Source organism: Ceratotherium simum, chromosome 9, assembly GCF_057802395.1.
Source record: "Ceratotherium simum simum isolate JZ-2026a chromosome 9, ASM5780239v1, whole genome shotgun sequence".
Classification (NCBI taxonomy): domain Eukaryota; kingdom Metazoa; phylum Chordata; class Mammalia; order Perissodactyla; family Rhinocerotidae; genus Ceratotherium; species Ceratotherium simum.
Genome location: NC_141908.1, coordinates 52,480,886 through 52,495,005, shown reverse-complemented (window position 1 = coordinate 52,495,005; position 14,120 = coordinate 52,480,886). Strand labels below are relative to the sequence as shown.

Genomic DNA, 14,120 nt, shown 5'->3' with positions numbered 1-14,120 from the left:
CGAGTGTAAAGCAGATGCTTCATAAGTATGTGTTGATGAATCAAAGGGTTTGGCCAACATTTTGTACTGCAGAGTCATCCTGTGTACGATTTTTCCTAGAAGGATGGTCCTCAGAGAAATCTTTAGAAAGCCGGAAAAGGAGCCCTGTGTCTACAGTTTTGTGATGCAGGTAAGGTCTGACCACTCCTTAGGATGATGGCATAACTCACAGCCGAGTAAATGGCAGAGCACCGACAGGGAAGAAGTTAAACAAGTTCATCTCCCGGGTACTGGTTGCAAAGTGAGTTCCTTGCAATTACTCAGGCCTTAAAATGGAAGCCTAGCCAGGACTAAGAACTTGTAGGGCTACAGGATGATGTGCACACAAACAGAGGCTGACAAAGGTAGTATCTGCCCCCCAGGGAGCTGGAGTCGGTCCACCCTCTCCATCCACAACCACGTCGCTGCACATTGCAGCCAAGACCCAGCTGGCAAGAGAGGCCCGAACACCATGTGGCAAACACATCAGGCAGCACCTTCAAGAGGGCTATGGCTAAACTGGCATTTGATGGCTCTCATTTCCAGAAGAGGGCAGCATGACTCATTTATGACATTTTTCCCCCAATCCCTCAATGTTGGGAAGTATATATCTTCTTTTTGTTTGTTTTTTGTTTTTGTTTTTGTGAGGAAAGTCAGCCCTGAGCTAACATCCATGCTAATCCTCCTCTTTTTTTTGCTGAGGAAGACCTGCTCTAAACTAACATCTATTGCCAATCCTCCTCCTTTTTTTTTTTTCCCCCAAAGCCCCAGTAGATAGTTGTATGTCATAGTTGCACATACTTCTAGTTGCTGTATGTGGGATGCGGCCTCAGCATGGCCGGAGAAGCGGTGCGTCGGTGTGCGCCAGGGATCCGAACCCGGGCCACCAGTAGCGGAGTGTGCGCACTTAACTGCTAAGCCACGGGGCCGGCCTGGGAAGTATTTATCTTTTACAAAGCAATGCATGCAGTTGACTAAAAAAGCATATAAAAAGGACTGTGAGCAGACTCAGATCTTACAGCACTGGTGGTCAGGGAAAGCCCAGGGTGCTCACGGGCTGCGATGGAGGAGGGATTAGTAAGAGAACGAATGCCACCATTTGCCGAGTTCCTCTCCAGGTAAATTCAAGACTGCAAAAATCTGCTTAACTGAGATGGTGTGCACAAATGGCTCTCCCCAAACCAGAAAATCAGAATTACCATGAGTCTAAAATGAGCTCTAAAAAGTCCAAGGAGGAGAATCCTGATTTACCTAGAGTGTCTGATTTGATTAAAGGTGAACGTATTCACGCATTGCTTATGCAGGTAGGCTCTTCCCCACAATGCGATGCATCTTACCTCTAGCTCCTGTGTGGCACTTTTCCTGGTAAAGAAGTTCTGTGTGTACAAAGACGGAAAAAACTAGTTCTTTATCCTCTGAACTGGCCCCACAGGCTTTTTTTTTTTTTTTTGTGAGGAAGATCAGCCCTGAGCTAACATCCGTGCTAATCCTCCTCTTTTTGCTGAGGAAGACCGGCTCTGAGCTAACATCTATTGCCAATCCTCCTCTTTTTTTTTTTTTTTTTTCCCCAAAAGCCCCAGTAGATAGTTGTATATCATAGTTGCACATCCTTCTAGTTGCTGTATGTGGGACACGGCCTCAGCATGGCTGGAGAAGTGGTGTGTCGGTGCGTGCCCGGGATCTGAACCCGGGCCGCCAGTAGCAGAGCACACGCACTTAACCTCTAAGCCACGGGGCCGGCCCCCCACAGGCTTTTTAAGATACTTTAATAGCTACTCATCTCTGTGCCTAATTTTTACAGGATAAATAGAAATGAACCCTACCACCTGCATAGAAGAGCATCGGCAACTCAATTATTAGCATGAGCTGATTAACCCTTTATTTACAGAAAGCTCTGTGTGGCTGGGAACAAGTGTTTCGGAGACTTTGGGAAGACTGCTGGCCTCTGGTGTTTCCTTCGCGAGACAGAATTTTCAGGGAACAGCATTTTTCTTAGACTGGAGAGTGGCTTTGACATAATGCATTTCTACATCCCCTTAAGGAGTATGACAAATCCCAACATGTTGTCTTAAAAAAAAATTATTCCCAGGGCCATCCCTGTGGCTTAGTGGTTAAGTTTGGTGCACTCTGCCTCGGCAGCCTGGCTGTGTGGGTTTGGATCCTGGATGCAGACCTACACCACTCATCAGCCATGCTGTGGCGGCAACCCAGATACAAAATAGAGGAAGACTGGCAACAGATGTTAGCTCTGGGCGAATCTTCCTCAGCAAAAAAAAAAAAAAAAAATTATTTCCATCCTGGTCTAAGTATTCAGATTTTTAATGTTAACATTTAAATTGGGAACATCTCAAGGAGGTGAATTACTACAAAGAGTTCTGAAAGCTGAATAGTGGTGTTCCTTGGCTACTTTCCACCAAAGAAAATCTAGAGCTCAGAGCGTCTCAAACAAACACCTGAGGCTTATCTAATAGATTGCAGAAAAAGAAAAAGCCAAGTAGCATTCAAGATTTTTTAGCAACTCGGCTCAACATGACTGCAAAATTAAGCTGCAGACAAGTTTTTCTGATTGCAGACACTGCTCTGAGGAGGCATCCACACCTACCAGTGAATCGAATTGCTCTCGCGGGCAAGCAAACAGGCGTCCATTAATGGTGAGCGTCGTAAATACCGAAACATCATTAGGTCTGAGCACCACCTTTTCTGTGAACATAAAAGCACGAGATTGCCTATTAAATGCATCTGAGATTTGCAGCACTGCCCTAATCACACCAACAAATTGCTGGCTTGGTGAATTACCGGAACACGCAGAGCGACTACATAAAATATAGTACTGAAGGGACCCACTCGATAAAAAGGACGCAGCATTCAGGCAGCACATGACACTCAGGATGCCATCAGAAATGACCACAAAACAGGGATGGAAATACCTGAGAACCAATTCACCCAGTTCTGTGCTATCACCGTAATTACATACAAAAACCGCACTTGCTGTTTATGCAACAAGTTATGTTTCCAGATGGTAATCATGCCCAGCACTTTGGAGATGGAAATATCACTTTTAGAAAACTTAGTTTCTGAGATGCCACATGAATTTAGATGCAAATTTATTATCATTCTTTCATGTATTCCCTAATTTGGAAGCCAATTGCATTACCTAGATTAAGTCTCTTATATTTCAAAAATGAATTCATTCAATAAATATTTACTTAGCATTTACTACATGCAGGACACTGCTCTAGGCATTGAGGATACAGAAGGGAACAACACAGAAAAAAAATCCGGGTCCAACTAGAGCTTACATCACAGCGAGGGATGCAGACAGTGAACAAGATAAACATATTAGAGAGTGAGCGGTGAGGAGGAGGAGAAAATAGAGCAGGGAAGGAGGCCAGGAAGCATGTGTAAGGGAGAGAGGCTACAATTTTAGAAAGGGAATCAAGCAAAGGAAGGGGGGCCTCAGTGAGACACTGACATTTGAGTGAAGACCTGAAGGAAGTGAGGGAGGGACCCAGGATAGTGATGGGAAGACTGTGCCAGAGGGATGGGTGAGGGCAGACATCCTGAGTCTTGTGCAGCTGGGACAGAAATGGAAGGGGATATCTCTGGACTCCAAGATGCACTTTAAAATCCTACATCGGTGGAATCATTTGCCTTTAAACACGTCAGAAATGGCTCACACAGTCCTGAAGGATCCCCCACTGGCTACCAGATCATTACTGGATAAATGAGCCTTACTGTTCCTTCCTCCAAGCTCTCACTGCAACACGTGCTGACCGTTCCTAAACTCTTGCCAGCATGGATTTAGTTGTTTATTTACTGTCTAACTCCTCACTGGCCTTGGAGCAACTTGGGCACATGGGCTGTGTCTAACCCATCTTCTCCTGTCACAGCCACATTAACTGGCAAGTAAATATATGACAAACGAATAAATGACATTTCAGGAAAGCATAGAGTAATCAGGTAATCCTGCGCGGGGAAACACTCCTCATTTCATTCGATGAGCTGGGTCCTGCCCTCTCTACTGGGTAAGGAGGGGAACCATCATCAGCTGAAAAGAACTGGCCTACGACCACCTCCAACTTCAGACTTGAGCTTGTCAAGCTAGATGCCCTCTTAGGGTCTACATTTCTCAGAGCTCCAAGGTTGAAGCTTTTTTGTTTAAGGTTTATAAGGAAAGAACTCCAGGCTGACATCCACACCAGAGCCCTCAGTTCCAGTTGCCTCAGATAGATCATTTCACCTCTCTCTGCTTTAGAGTGGGTACCTGCCAGATAGGGGATGTTAGACACTTACCCAGCCCACCTCTAACCGCATTATTTCTGTTATTGGTGGGAGCACACCCAGCACCAATCTGTCCCTTTGGATCAGCTTGGAAGGGCCATGCTACCTCCTGGTGGGGTTTCTGTTTCGATGGGATATTCCACTCTGCAGAAGCCCAAAGTACTAATTAAGGCTGTTACCTCCTCCAGAACTCATCTTGACTATGATCAAGCCTTCTCCAGAGCCCAGTTTGTCAGCAACTGCGCTGATGACTTCCTTCACCGAGGCGGCCACTGGCACCCGAATGGTTGTGTAGGTGTGGTCCATGCAATAGACCTTAAACAGAACTATTGGGAAGGCAGTAACAATGTGGTAAATTGGTCTTGGGAGTTCTTAAGAAAACTGTAAGCTATGCAACATGTTTAGACATCCTCCAAAATTTGCATCATCTTGCCATTCTTATTGTATTTATTTGTAAATGAGTGTCTACGCCCATGCCTGCCCCCTTCTAAAACTCCTTACCTTAGCATTGGTCTAAGAATAGGCACACACATGGCTGCCATCCCCAATTAAAAAACAACAGATATTTGTGAAAAACCCACAAACCTCATGGGAAAACCGAGAAGTATGTTTAGGCCAATTTTCTGGTTCTGCCCTGGTGTGCAAGCCTCTCCTTTTACACTAGAGGAAGTGCCGTGCTGTAGGCTGATCACTAGATAACTGGTGCTCGGTGTGGTGGCGGGGAGCCAACATTAACACGTCTGCACACAGGAGAACTTCTGCCTGGGGCCATGAACATATGCTGACACTCCTGCTTGCTTGTTCACTGGTTTGTGTACTTTGGGGCCTGGCCACATAGCTCGGGCGGTATTTAGCATAGCAGACCCGTATATGGCACCCACAGGCTGACCTCTGAACACACAAATCCTGGAAGAAATTCCAGCTACTGTAATTCTTGGGTTTAGAGGCACTCCCAAATTATAAGATTCATTTGTGGCTTAAAAAGAAAATTTTATCATTGTTATTAATTTTATTTTGGTTTTGGTTCTTTGGACAAAGCTTAACCAACCAAACAATAATAGCCAGCATCTGCACCTCCCTGAGGGCTGCTAAGGAGGCTGTGCTCAGGGCCAGGGCGCTCTCCCTGGGCAGGAGCCCTACTCTGCAGATGACCCTGGCACCTCACCTTGGCTAGGCATCTTCAAAGTGCCAGCCACCTTCCCGCCAGCTCTTCCCAGAGGTGGGAAACCTTGACAACTGGTCCCTGAGATCATCTTTCTTTCCTTCAAGGCAAGGTGGTAGTGGGGGACAGGCAGAATCAGGGCAGTGTAGACGAGCACCTCAGCTCCAGGCACAGAGTTCAAGAACATAAGTAACTGGAACACTTATGGGTACCCCCAAGCAAACCATGTGGAGGGCAAAGGGGACACTCCAAGAAAAGCTATTCTGTGGGTCCAAGGTGATGATTCCCAGGGGGAAGATTTTATTCTGACTTTAAATAATCTACACAACCACGAGTTGGAAGAGAATTCTCACCTTCATCAGAGCCGCGGATAGGCTGGCGCTTCTGGGCTCTCTCATCGCCCGTGTTGAACTGTTGCAAAAGAACTTTGTGCTGTAAACATAACGACAGCAAATGCCATATGAGGAGAATGACCGACACACAATTGCAACTCAGAGGAAACATATCTGAGAAGCAGCCAGAGTTAAGAAAAGAAGATAATATATTTTGTATTTAAAAAACATCACTTTTATATATTGCAATATATTATTTCTGGAGAACTGTCATTCTGCAGGGCACAATTAGAGAATCCTTGCCACTTACCTTCTTCTGTGGAGCTTTTGTATCTTCTGAACTATGAGAAATAGAGAAAGCACATTATTTAATACCATTGGTACTATTATTTTAAATTGCTTCATTTGTACATAACTTAATCTTATGTTAGAAAATGAAACCACAGCATCCCTTCAGGAGGCAATATGAGCCTCTTCATTTTAATACTAAGAGACCAAACCACAGAGGAGACAGTGAAGAGATCAGCTCTTGTCACAGGCAGATGCCCAGCAGAACGATGTTAAAAGCCAGGATTTCTAGCTTTTGAAGTATCTAGTAGCATACAGTCTCTCCAGTATTTAATCTATGGCTCAAGGAACAGCACGTGAAAATCTTTGTTTTCACTGAGAGGACACAAATATTCACCATCGACAGCTTTGGCAGCAGAAAGCGAATTTTCCATATAAGTAATTCCCCTCAAGCTTTCTTTAAATGCCACTGACCATTTTATTACTGGATTCACTGCTTTGAACCAACGGGACCCAAGTTTATGGAGTTAGACGCCCCAAAGGAGGATCTTTGCCTTTTCAGACTTTCTCTCAGCAGCCGTCCAGCACAGACAGCAGCTGAGCAGAATCGCAGTCTTTTTGTTCATCTGGCCTTAACGCACCAACTCCGTCCAAGGCCCAGGCTGCCCAGATCAAAATGCTGTGTGGCTGTTGAAAAACCACCTTTCATCTTTTTGGGGAAAGGACATTTTGGTAGATGTTTTGATCCAGAGGGAGGCACTTACTTGAAGAAAGCACACCCCAAAGCCAAGCCCCTCCTTACATTTGCTTGACAATCTTCTCCAACTCGGGCAGTTGCTCCTTGAGGGCAGCAATCATCCGGGCATCATCTGATACAGACACATAAAACTCCTGTAATTGGCAAAGGTCACAGGCTTTTAACAAGAACCACAAAAGGTACACAATTCTGTAAAGAGCAATAAAGACATGTCCCCATGTCATCTGCTTCATTAGCATTTCCAGACCATGGTTTCATGGACTGGAGACAAAAAAGGAAAAGAAAACGTTACAATACGTCTAAATTCAAAACTGCAAGTGAGACAAAGTTTTGGAAATAGATAGTGGTGATGTTTGCATAATATTGTGAATGTAATTAATGCCACTGAATTGTAAAGTTAGACTGGTGAAAATGGCAAATTTTATGTTTCATATCTTTTACCACAATAAAAATATAAAAATTATTTTAAAAAATTGCAAATGAATTGTTATATGATATTTATATGAAAGGCAATATAACTCAATGTTTTGGAGTGGGTCATTTTATAGTCTACCCTTTAGGAGCATTTTTTTCACTTCAGTATTTTTTTCAGGGAAAGTTTAACATTTATTTTGAATATTATTTTAGTTTTTGTTGTTTATTTAGTATTTACCACCAGCTGTGGTTACTTGTTGGTGGTAAAAATGCAGACATGGTCTTTAGCACTGTACTGAATTTATAGTGAGTTGAGTTTGTGCCACAAACTCAGGTCTCTTTCTGACGTCCCGGGAACTGTCCTGACCACAGAGCAGCAGCAGCAGCTGTGCCCTGCTTTGTTCAGGAGCAGTGGCCTCCACAGCAGAAGAAGAAGCTGCCAGCGCCAGCTTAATCACCACTTTGGTTCCTCTGCAAAATGGTCATTTACTCAATGGGTAGAGGCCATGAGTCACCTATGGCCCCAAGAGACTATTATTCCTTTACATTCTTAAAATACTTCATTCCACAGCCTTGAGGGACTCTCACAGTCCACTCTTCCTCCCTGCCTCACCTTTCTGCCTGCCAAATGATATTATTCGAAAGAAGAGAGGGGGTATGTTTCTTTTGGATAATTCATTCTTTTTTTTTGGTGAGGAAGACTGTCCCTGAGCTAACATCTGTGCCAATCTTCCTCTATTTTGTATGTGGGATGCCTCCACAGCGTGGCTTGATGAGCAGTGTGTAGGTCTGCCCCAGGATCTGAACCTGTGAACCCCAGGCCGCCGAAGTGGAGCACTTGAACTTAACCACTATGCCACTGGGCTGGCCCCTGGGTAATTCATTCTTGAATATAAAGACTGAAAAAGTTTGAAATAGTAGCCACATTGCCTTTTGACTGCACAGAAGTAAGGTCCTCATCTAAGTTTTGGAGGACAGAGTGAGTCACCAAGGATTAAATGCCAAGGTCAACGCTGCACTGTGAGGCTGGAGCCAGGGGAAGGAAAAGGAAAGTTCAGCTTAAAGTAGTGTTTACAAAATAAATCATGTCTCTTCAGAACTACCTCACAGTCCCAGCATAATTTCTCAATAAAATTATCTGCTTCACTCCACTCAAAAATCTATCATTTGATCTAGTAATCCCGCTTCCAGGAATGTAAGCAAGCACAGACCTACTTGCACAAAAATGCGCCCTACACTATTATCCTAGGGAGGTGAAAATGGAAATGATGTAAATATTGAACAACATGGGAACGAATAAACATATCTGTGGCATAGCCACTCAAAGGTCATTAGAAATTTTTATTAGAAAGACTGTAATGACATGGAAAAATCCTGATATAAAGTTAAGTGGAAAAGTAGTCTTGCAAATTAGGAGTACTATGTGATTACAACTTACAGAAAATATACAAAGAAAAAGAGACCAAATGAAAATACATTAAAATGCTAGCAGTTACTGAATTTGAGTGGCAGGGTAATGGATGATGTTTTTCTTTGCTTTTCATATAGTACCTTCTTGATGAATGGATATGTTAACAAAGTCTAGAATTCGCAATTATCGTCTCTCCAAGGAAGCTGCCTGGGCAGTCCTTGTATTGTGGGACAAAGACGTATTCTTGGACGGGACGACTCCCGCTTACCTCCAGGAAAGCCATAGCCACGTCATCTTCTTGTAAGACGTCTCCATACATGGCGGCCCACTGCAAAACCAGGCGGATGACTCGCCTCTTATTGTTGAGGGCATAGTCCATTTTCTCCTGTTCTGTACCTTGTGAAGGCTGTGCATGGTAAGTGCCGAGGAGTCAAGGAAGACATTTAGCCATTTCACACTCATTTAATTGTGTTACTTGCAAAGGCAGAGAGTGACAGATCCCAGCTTTAGAAAGCCAAACTTTTGGACTGATGGAATTTCTCCCTTAGTCCTCAAGGAAAGCCCCAACCACAAAGGTTCTGAACCCAATGCATACCAACCCTTGTGAACGCCTGCTGACTTTGACCTGGAATTAGACTTGCAGGCTCCACTTGGACTCGTGTGTTGACCAGGATTCTTGGGCCTATAGCTCCAGCTCTCATCAGGCTCTCTGTCTGATTTTGTTCTTTCTTCGATTACATTCCCTGCCAGCCCTCCATCTTGCCCTTCACCTCTATAGGTGGTAATGCTTCTTGCTTGTCTCTGGGTGCCTTGCCACCTCTTGTTGGTTCCCATAATTCTGCACACACCTCTATAATCCCCTTCATTATATACATTTCAGTTAAGCCCTTCGAGTGGGCATCCAGTCCTGCATAACTGTGACTGATACAAAGAGTGCATGGGAGGGGAAGGGAGGCTGGAGGAAGATAAGCTCACCCAGAGTTAGGAAGAGGAAAGGTTCCTGCTGTATTGATCTTCCGGTGAGGGACTCAGGCACACTTTTTATACCATCCCTTCCTCTCTTGTCTAGAACCACAACAACTCATATTGCCTTTTTGTGCATTTATGGACAGCCATCTTAACTAAACTATAAGCTCCTTAAGGATTGGGATGATATATTATTTGTCCTGTATTTGGTACCATGCCTAGCACAGTGACTTTCATCTAGAAATTTTATTTGTCCATTAATACAACAAATACTTAATTGAGTGCCTACTATGTGTGTCAGGTGAAGGTCCCTGATCTCGGTTTACATTCTTGTGTGGATTACAGTAGGGAGAACACAGTATGTGATCCAGAAAGACTTTAGATTAGACATACCAGTCCTTTTTCAGTGATTTTTAATAGTTCATATTATTGACAGTTAGCTCATAGAACAATTTCCTCTTTACAACTTACACTGTAACTTGCACATAGAGTACCTCAGTTAAGCTCTACTTTAGTCTTGTGATGAAAACATCGTTCCCTTTCTACAAGTGAGCAAACTGACAGTTTTTTGCTGTTAGCACCCTCCAGTCAATTCTGACTCCTAGCGACCCTGTGCACAAGACAGCAGAACCCTGCCTGGTCTTTATGCGCCATCCTCTCACCTTCTGGCACTGTATCAGACAATGTTCTGCTGTTATTCAAAGGGTTTTCATGGCCAATTTTTTAAGAAGTGGGTGGCCAGGTCCTTCTTCTTAGTCTGCCTTAGTCTGGAAGCTCCACTGAAACCTGTCGACCACAGGTGACCCTGCTAGTATTTGAAATACCGGTGGCATGGCTTTTGGCATCACAGCAACACACAGCTGCCACAGTATGACAACTGACAGATGGGTGGTGTGGTTCACTGACTGGGAAGCGAACCTGGATCTCAGGGGTGAGAGCACCAAATCTTAACTGCTAAACCACCAGGGCTGGCTAAACGGACAGTAAAGGAGCATAACTGGTCAGGATTGTGTAGTGAGAGTGTAGAGCTGGTTTTGAGTCCAAGACTCCTAATACCATCTAGTTTTCTTCCCCATTACATGATACCCCCGTGCCTCACAGTTGGCTACAAGACTGGCTGTGCCTTAGCTTACAACCATGACTTGAAAGCACTGTAGAAAACTGCCTGGTGGCAGTGCTGTGCTTGAGAGCTACACCAGTAAAGGGCCTTTCTAAAGGGACTATAAATAATCATGATCAAGGTAAACGACAACCTTAAAGCAAAGGTTTACTGCATGTAAATGGGTTGCAAAATGGCTTTCATAAATTGAGCACGGGATTCATAAAAAAGAAAATTGCTCAACCTGTATTGCTACAATTCTCTCTGAGCTTACAATAAAAAAAGGCAAGAAAGATCACTTTATGTGAAAATTATTTCTTTTCTGATTAACCCTTTTGTCTCTTGCTTGTATGCACACATAACTCAGTTTTTCTTTCCAAAGAATTGCAATGCTGGGCTCTACATTTTATCACTACTTTTTATGGTGCCTAGCAGCACAGTCACGCACACGGTGGGTACCAGTTGAGTAATTCTTGGCCAACTGAAAAATATGCACTGGTTCACTCGAGAGGGAGAGAGAGACAGACAGAGACACAGAGAGAGAGATAGAGAAAAAGAGAGAGAGAGATTCTTTCGTACTGGTATTAGGCTGAAATGGCTTGAAATATCAAGATAATATCAAGTGGATATAATTCTAACTTTCCAAATGATTTTGACTTAAGACTCAAGGAAGCAATGCAAATGCTTGTGTGTTGGATACAGGGGCATCAGCAGCACACCTGTCGCTAATCTATGGCTCCCTACGACAGGATAACTAAATCTACATTATCTCTGTGGGTCAGGACAAAGATTTTTCTTGTCCTCTTTCCTGCTGGGGAAATCTGTCTTTTGTCTACAATAAAAGATAGAATACACGATTGGAAGGGTTAACACAATAACACTTCAAATGTGTGTAGAGCTTTACAGTTGATAATAAATAGGCTCAGTGTGCTCACCTGATCCCATAATGCTCTCTACAGCCTGAGGGGAAATACCCACAGATGAGGAAACTGAGCACCAGAGAGAAGAGATCGGCCCAAGGTTGTTCAGTGAGTAAATGGTGGGGCTTACCAATCCAGACAGGGCTCTTTCCATCATTGCCACTCCAGAGCCCCAAACAGTGGCTACAGTGACTAGACATTAGTGCTTGAGTTCATGCAATTATTAAGAATAATTGCATCTGGGAAACAAAAATCCTAATGGGAAAGAGATTCCCTTTTTTTTTTGGCTGAAGTTCTGAGTTTCCTAGAGCTGACTCAGCATGTTGAATAACTAAACCAGCTGAAGGACACCCTCAGCTCTTCATGAGTAACTCCACAGCCTCCTGAGAGCTAGCACTGATGGAATCCAGCGGGGCTAGGAAGAGGCTTTCTCCCTCTTCTCATGAAAGTTTAGTATTTTTGCCTCTGGAAAAACAAAAGGAAGCACTGATTTGTTCCACAAAGTCTTGCCTTTCCCCTTAGAGATGTTTATTTACTAAAAGGGAAGTTGGGGTAATACTACTTATACAGCTGAATCCAGGCACGTGCTCAAGGATTCTGCCCCTCCCTAGGGAACACACTATTCCATTCCTGAACAGTCCATTGAATCAGGGACTTCCGAATCATTGAATCTTCAGGGACACAGAGAAGACTTTATATGTAATTGATTTCACCTGGAATGGTTACAGGTGAGGTGCTGGGACTTCTATTTACTCCCATAACAATCTCTCCAGGCATTTAGAAGATTCATATGATTTTTAGATTTTATTTAACTCCTAAAAAAAATGTGGGGAGAGGGAAAAAACTATATTCCCTTCCGATAGTAGCCAAAGAATAAAGAACATCCCACCAGGTTCCTTGTCTCAATAAGATGTCAAAAATGCAACCTAAAAAGAGTAACATTTCAAATACAGTATGTTCATAAATTCAAACACATCAGAAAGGTTGCAGAAACCATTATCTTCTCTGGCTAATGCTGAAATAATGTATTAATCATTTGATAGAGAAAGTCCTATGTGAAATAAAACTCTAACTCTTTTCCAAGATGAATGACAATTTAGAAAGGATTATCAATACATACCACACACATCAGATACTTTTAACATCTGAAGAACACTATCTGAAATATATACTTGGCTAATGTTTATATTAAGAGCAGGTGAATAGAGAAAAATAAAATACATAATAATTCAATAATTTTGTCAAGTGGTCAGGAAATACTTGTATTGAATAAGGCCATGACTCCAGTATCATGACAGTTGGGTTCAGGTAAGAAGCAATATGGCTGCTTGAATTCATGGGGAAAAGAGACACAGAAAGATAACATGGTTCTGGTATCTCATAAAGTGCTAGTCAAAAGTCTGTAAGAGAATCTAGAATTATTCACTGAATTGTTACTTTAAACACAATTAAGAAGGCCATCATAGTCAAAGTGGCCAAACTTATCACTGACACACTGAGTTGATTTCAGATGATTCATAGAATCATGGAATCTGTGAGTTGCAAAAGTCCTTTGACTGTCTCTCCTTCAGCCCCACCATTTTAGAGGTAAGGAAACTAAGGTAGAATGAGGTAAGTGATTTTTTTCAAATTTATCAATGGAATTCTTAGGACTAGACCTCAGGTCTCTTATCTCCTTCCTCAATACTCTGTTTACCTGTCTATGTATGCTGTTGTGTTTTGTCTGACACTAATATTTCTTTATGCTAACATATATTGTGTAGAAGAATTAGGTTGAATAACAGAAAAATCCATCTGAGATGTAGAAATTGATCACCCAAATTCTCAAAGACAAAGCACATACATAAAATCAAGAGTTACTTGTTGTAGTCTTGACAATCTGATAGTCAGGGAGGCAAAGAATTTCTAATGTCTGAATTAGATCCTCTCTGCTATAGTTTCAACCAGTTCTCTTATCCGATACCTCTCGATTTAGAAAGCAGTGGCTCACCACTAGTAACCAAACATTCTTAAATCTACTGACCGTTCAAATCCTAACTTGAGGTTTCTCTGGTTATAGTAATAAGATTTCTCACCCTCTGGGAGCATTAAATCAGAATCCTTAACAGCAGGAGCCATGTCTTAAACACATTGTGAATCTACATTTTCTAGTCAACAACTGGGCACATGGAAACATAAAAAGCCTCAAATGTTTGTTGATTGGTTACCTTAAACAATTCAATCACCCTGTTTGCAGTGCTATATATAACTCAATTTCCAGGAAAAAAAAAAAAAAAAAAGACAGCTCTTTAAAACCCTTTATCAAAATTACCTGAAATTTCATTTTGTTGGCATGTCAAATACAGATCATAGATACATTCTAAATAGTTTATAATCAATGTCACCAGATTGACTAAGTCTACACAAATACCAAAATGTCTGGGACATCTTTTTTTTTTTTAATTTTATTTATTTCCCCCCAAAGCCCCAGTA

At 42.6% G+C, this 14,120-nt stretch overlaps 1 protein-coding gene across 2 annotated transcripts in view; it reads right to left on the bottom strand.

Annotated features, from left to right (window-relative positions):
* RAPGEF4 (Rap guanine nucleotide exchange factor 4) overlaps positions 1-14,120 on the bottom strand; it is a 295,468-nt gene that overhangs the window by 26,464 nt on the left and 254,884 nt on the right. For both annotated transcript variants that reach the window (XM_087435400.1, XM_087435399.1), the window contains 6 exons: positions 8,932-9,082; positions 6,884-6,972; positions 6,104-6,134; positions 5,815-5,893; positions 4,479-4,625; positions 2,621-2,718 (listed from right to left, as the gene is read on the bottom strand). In XM_087435400.1, the coding sequence (XP_087291526.1) occupies positions 2,621-2,718; positions 4,479-4,625; positions 5,815-5,893; positions 6,104-6,134; positions 6,884-6,972; positions 8,932-9,082 (595 nt within the window). The remainder of the gene's footprint in view (positions 1-2,620; positions 2,719-4,478; positions 4,626-5,814; positions 5,894-6,103; positions 6,135-6,883; positions 6,973-8,931; positions 9,083-14,120) is intronic.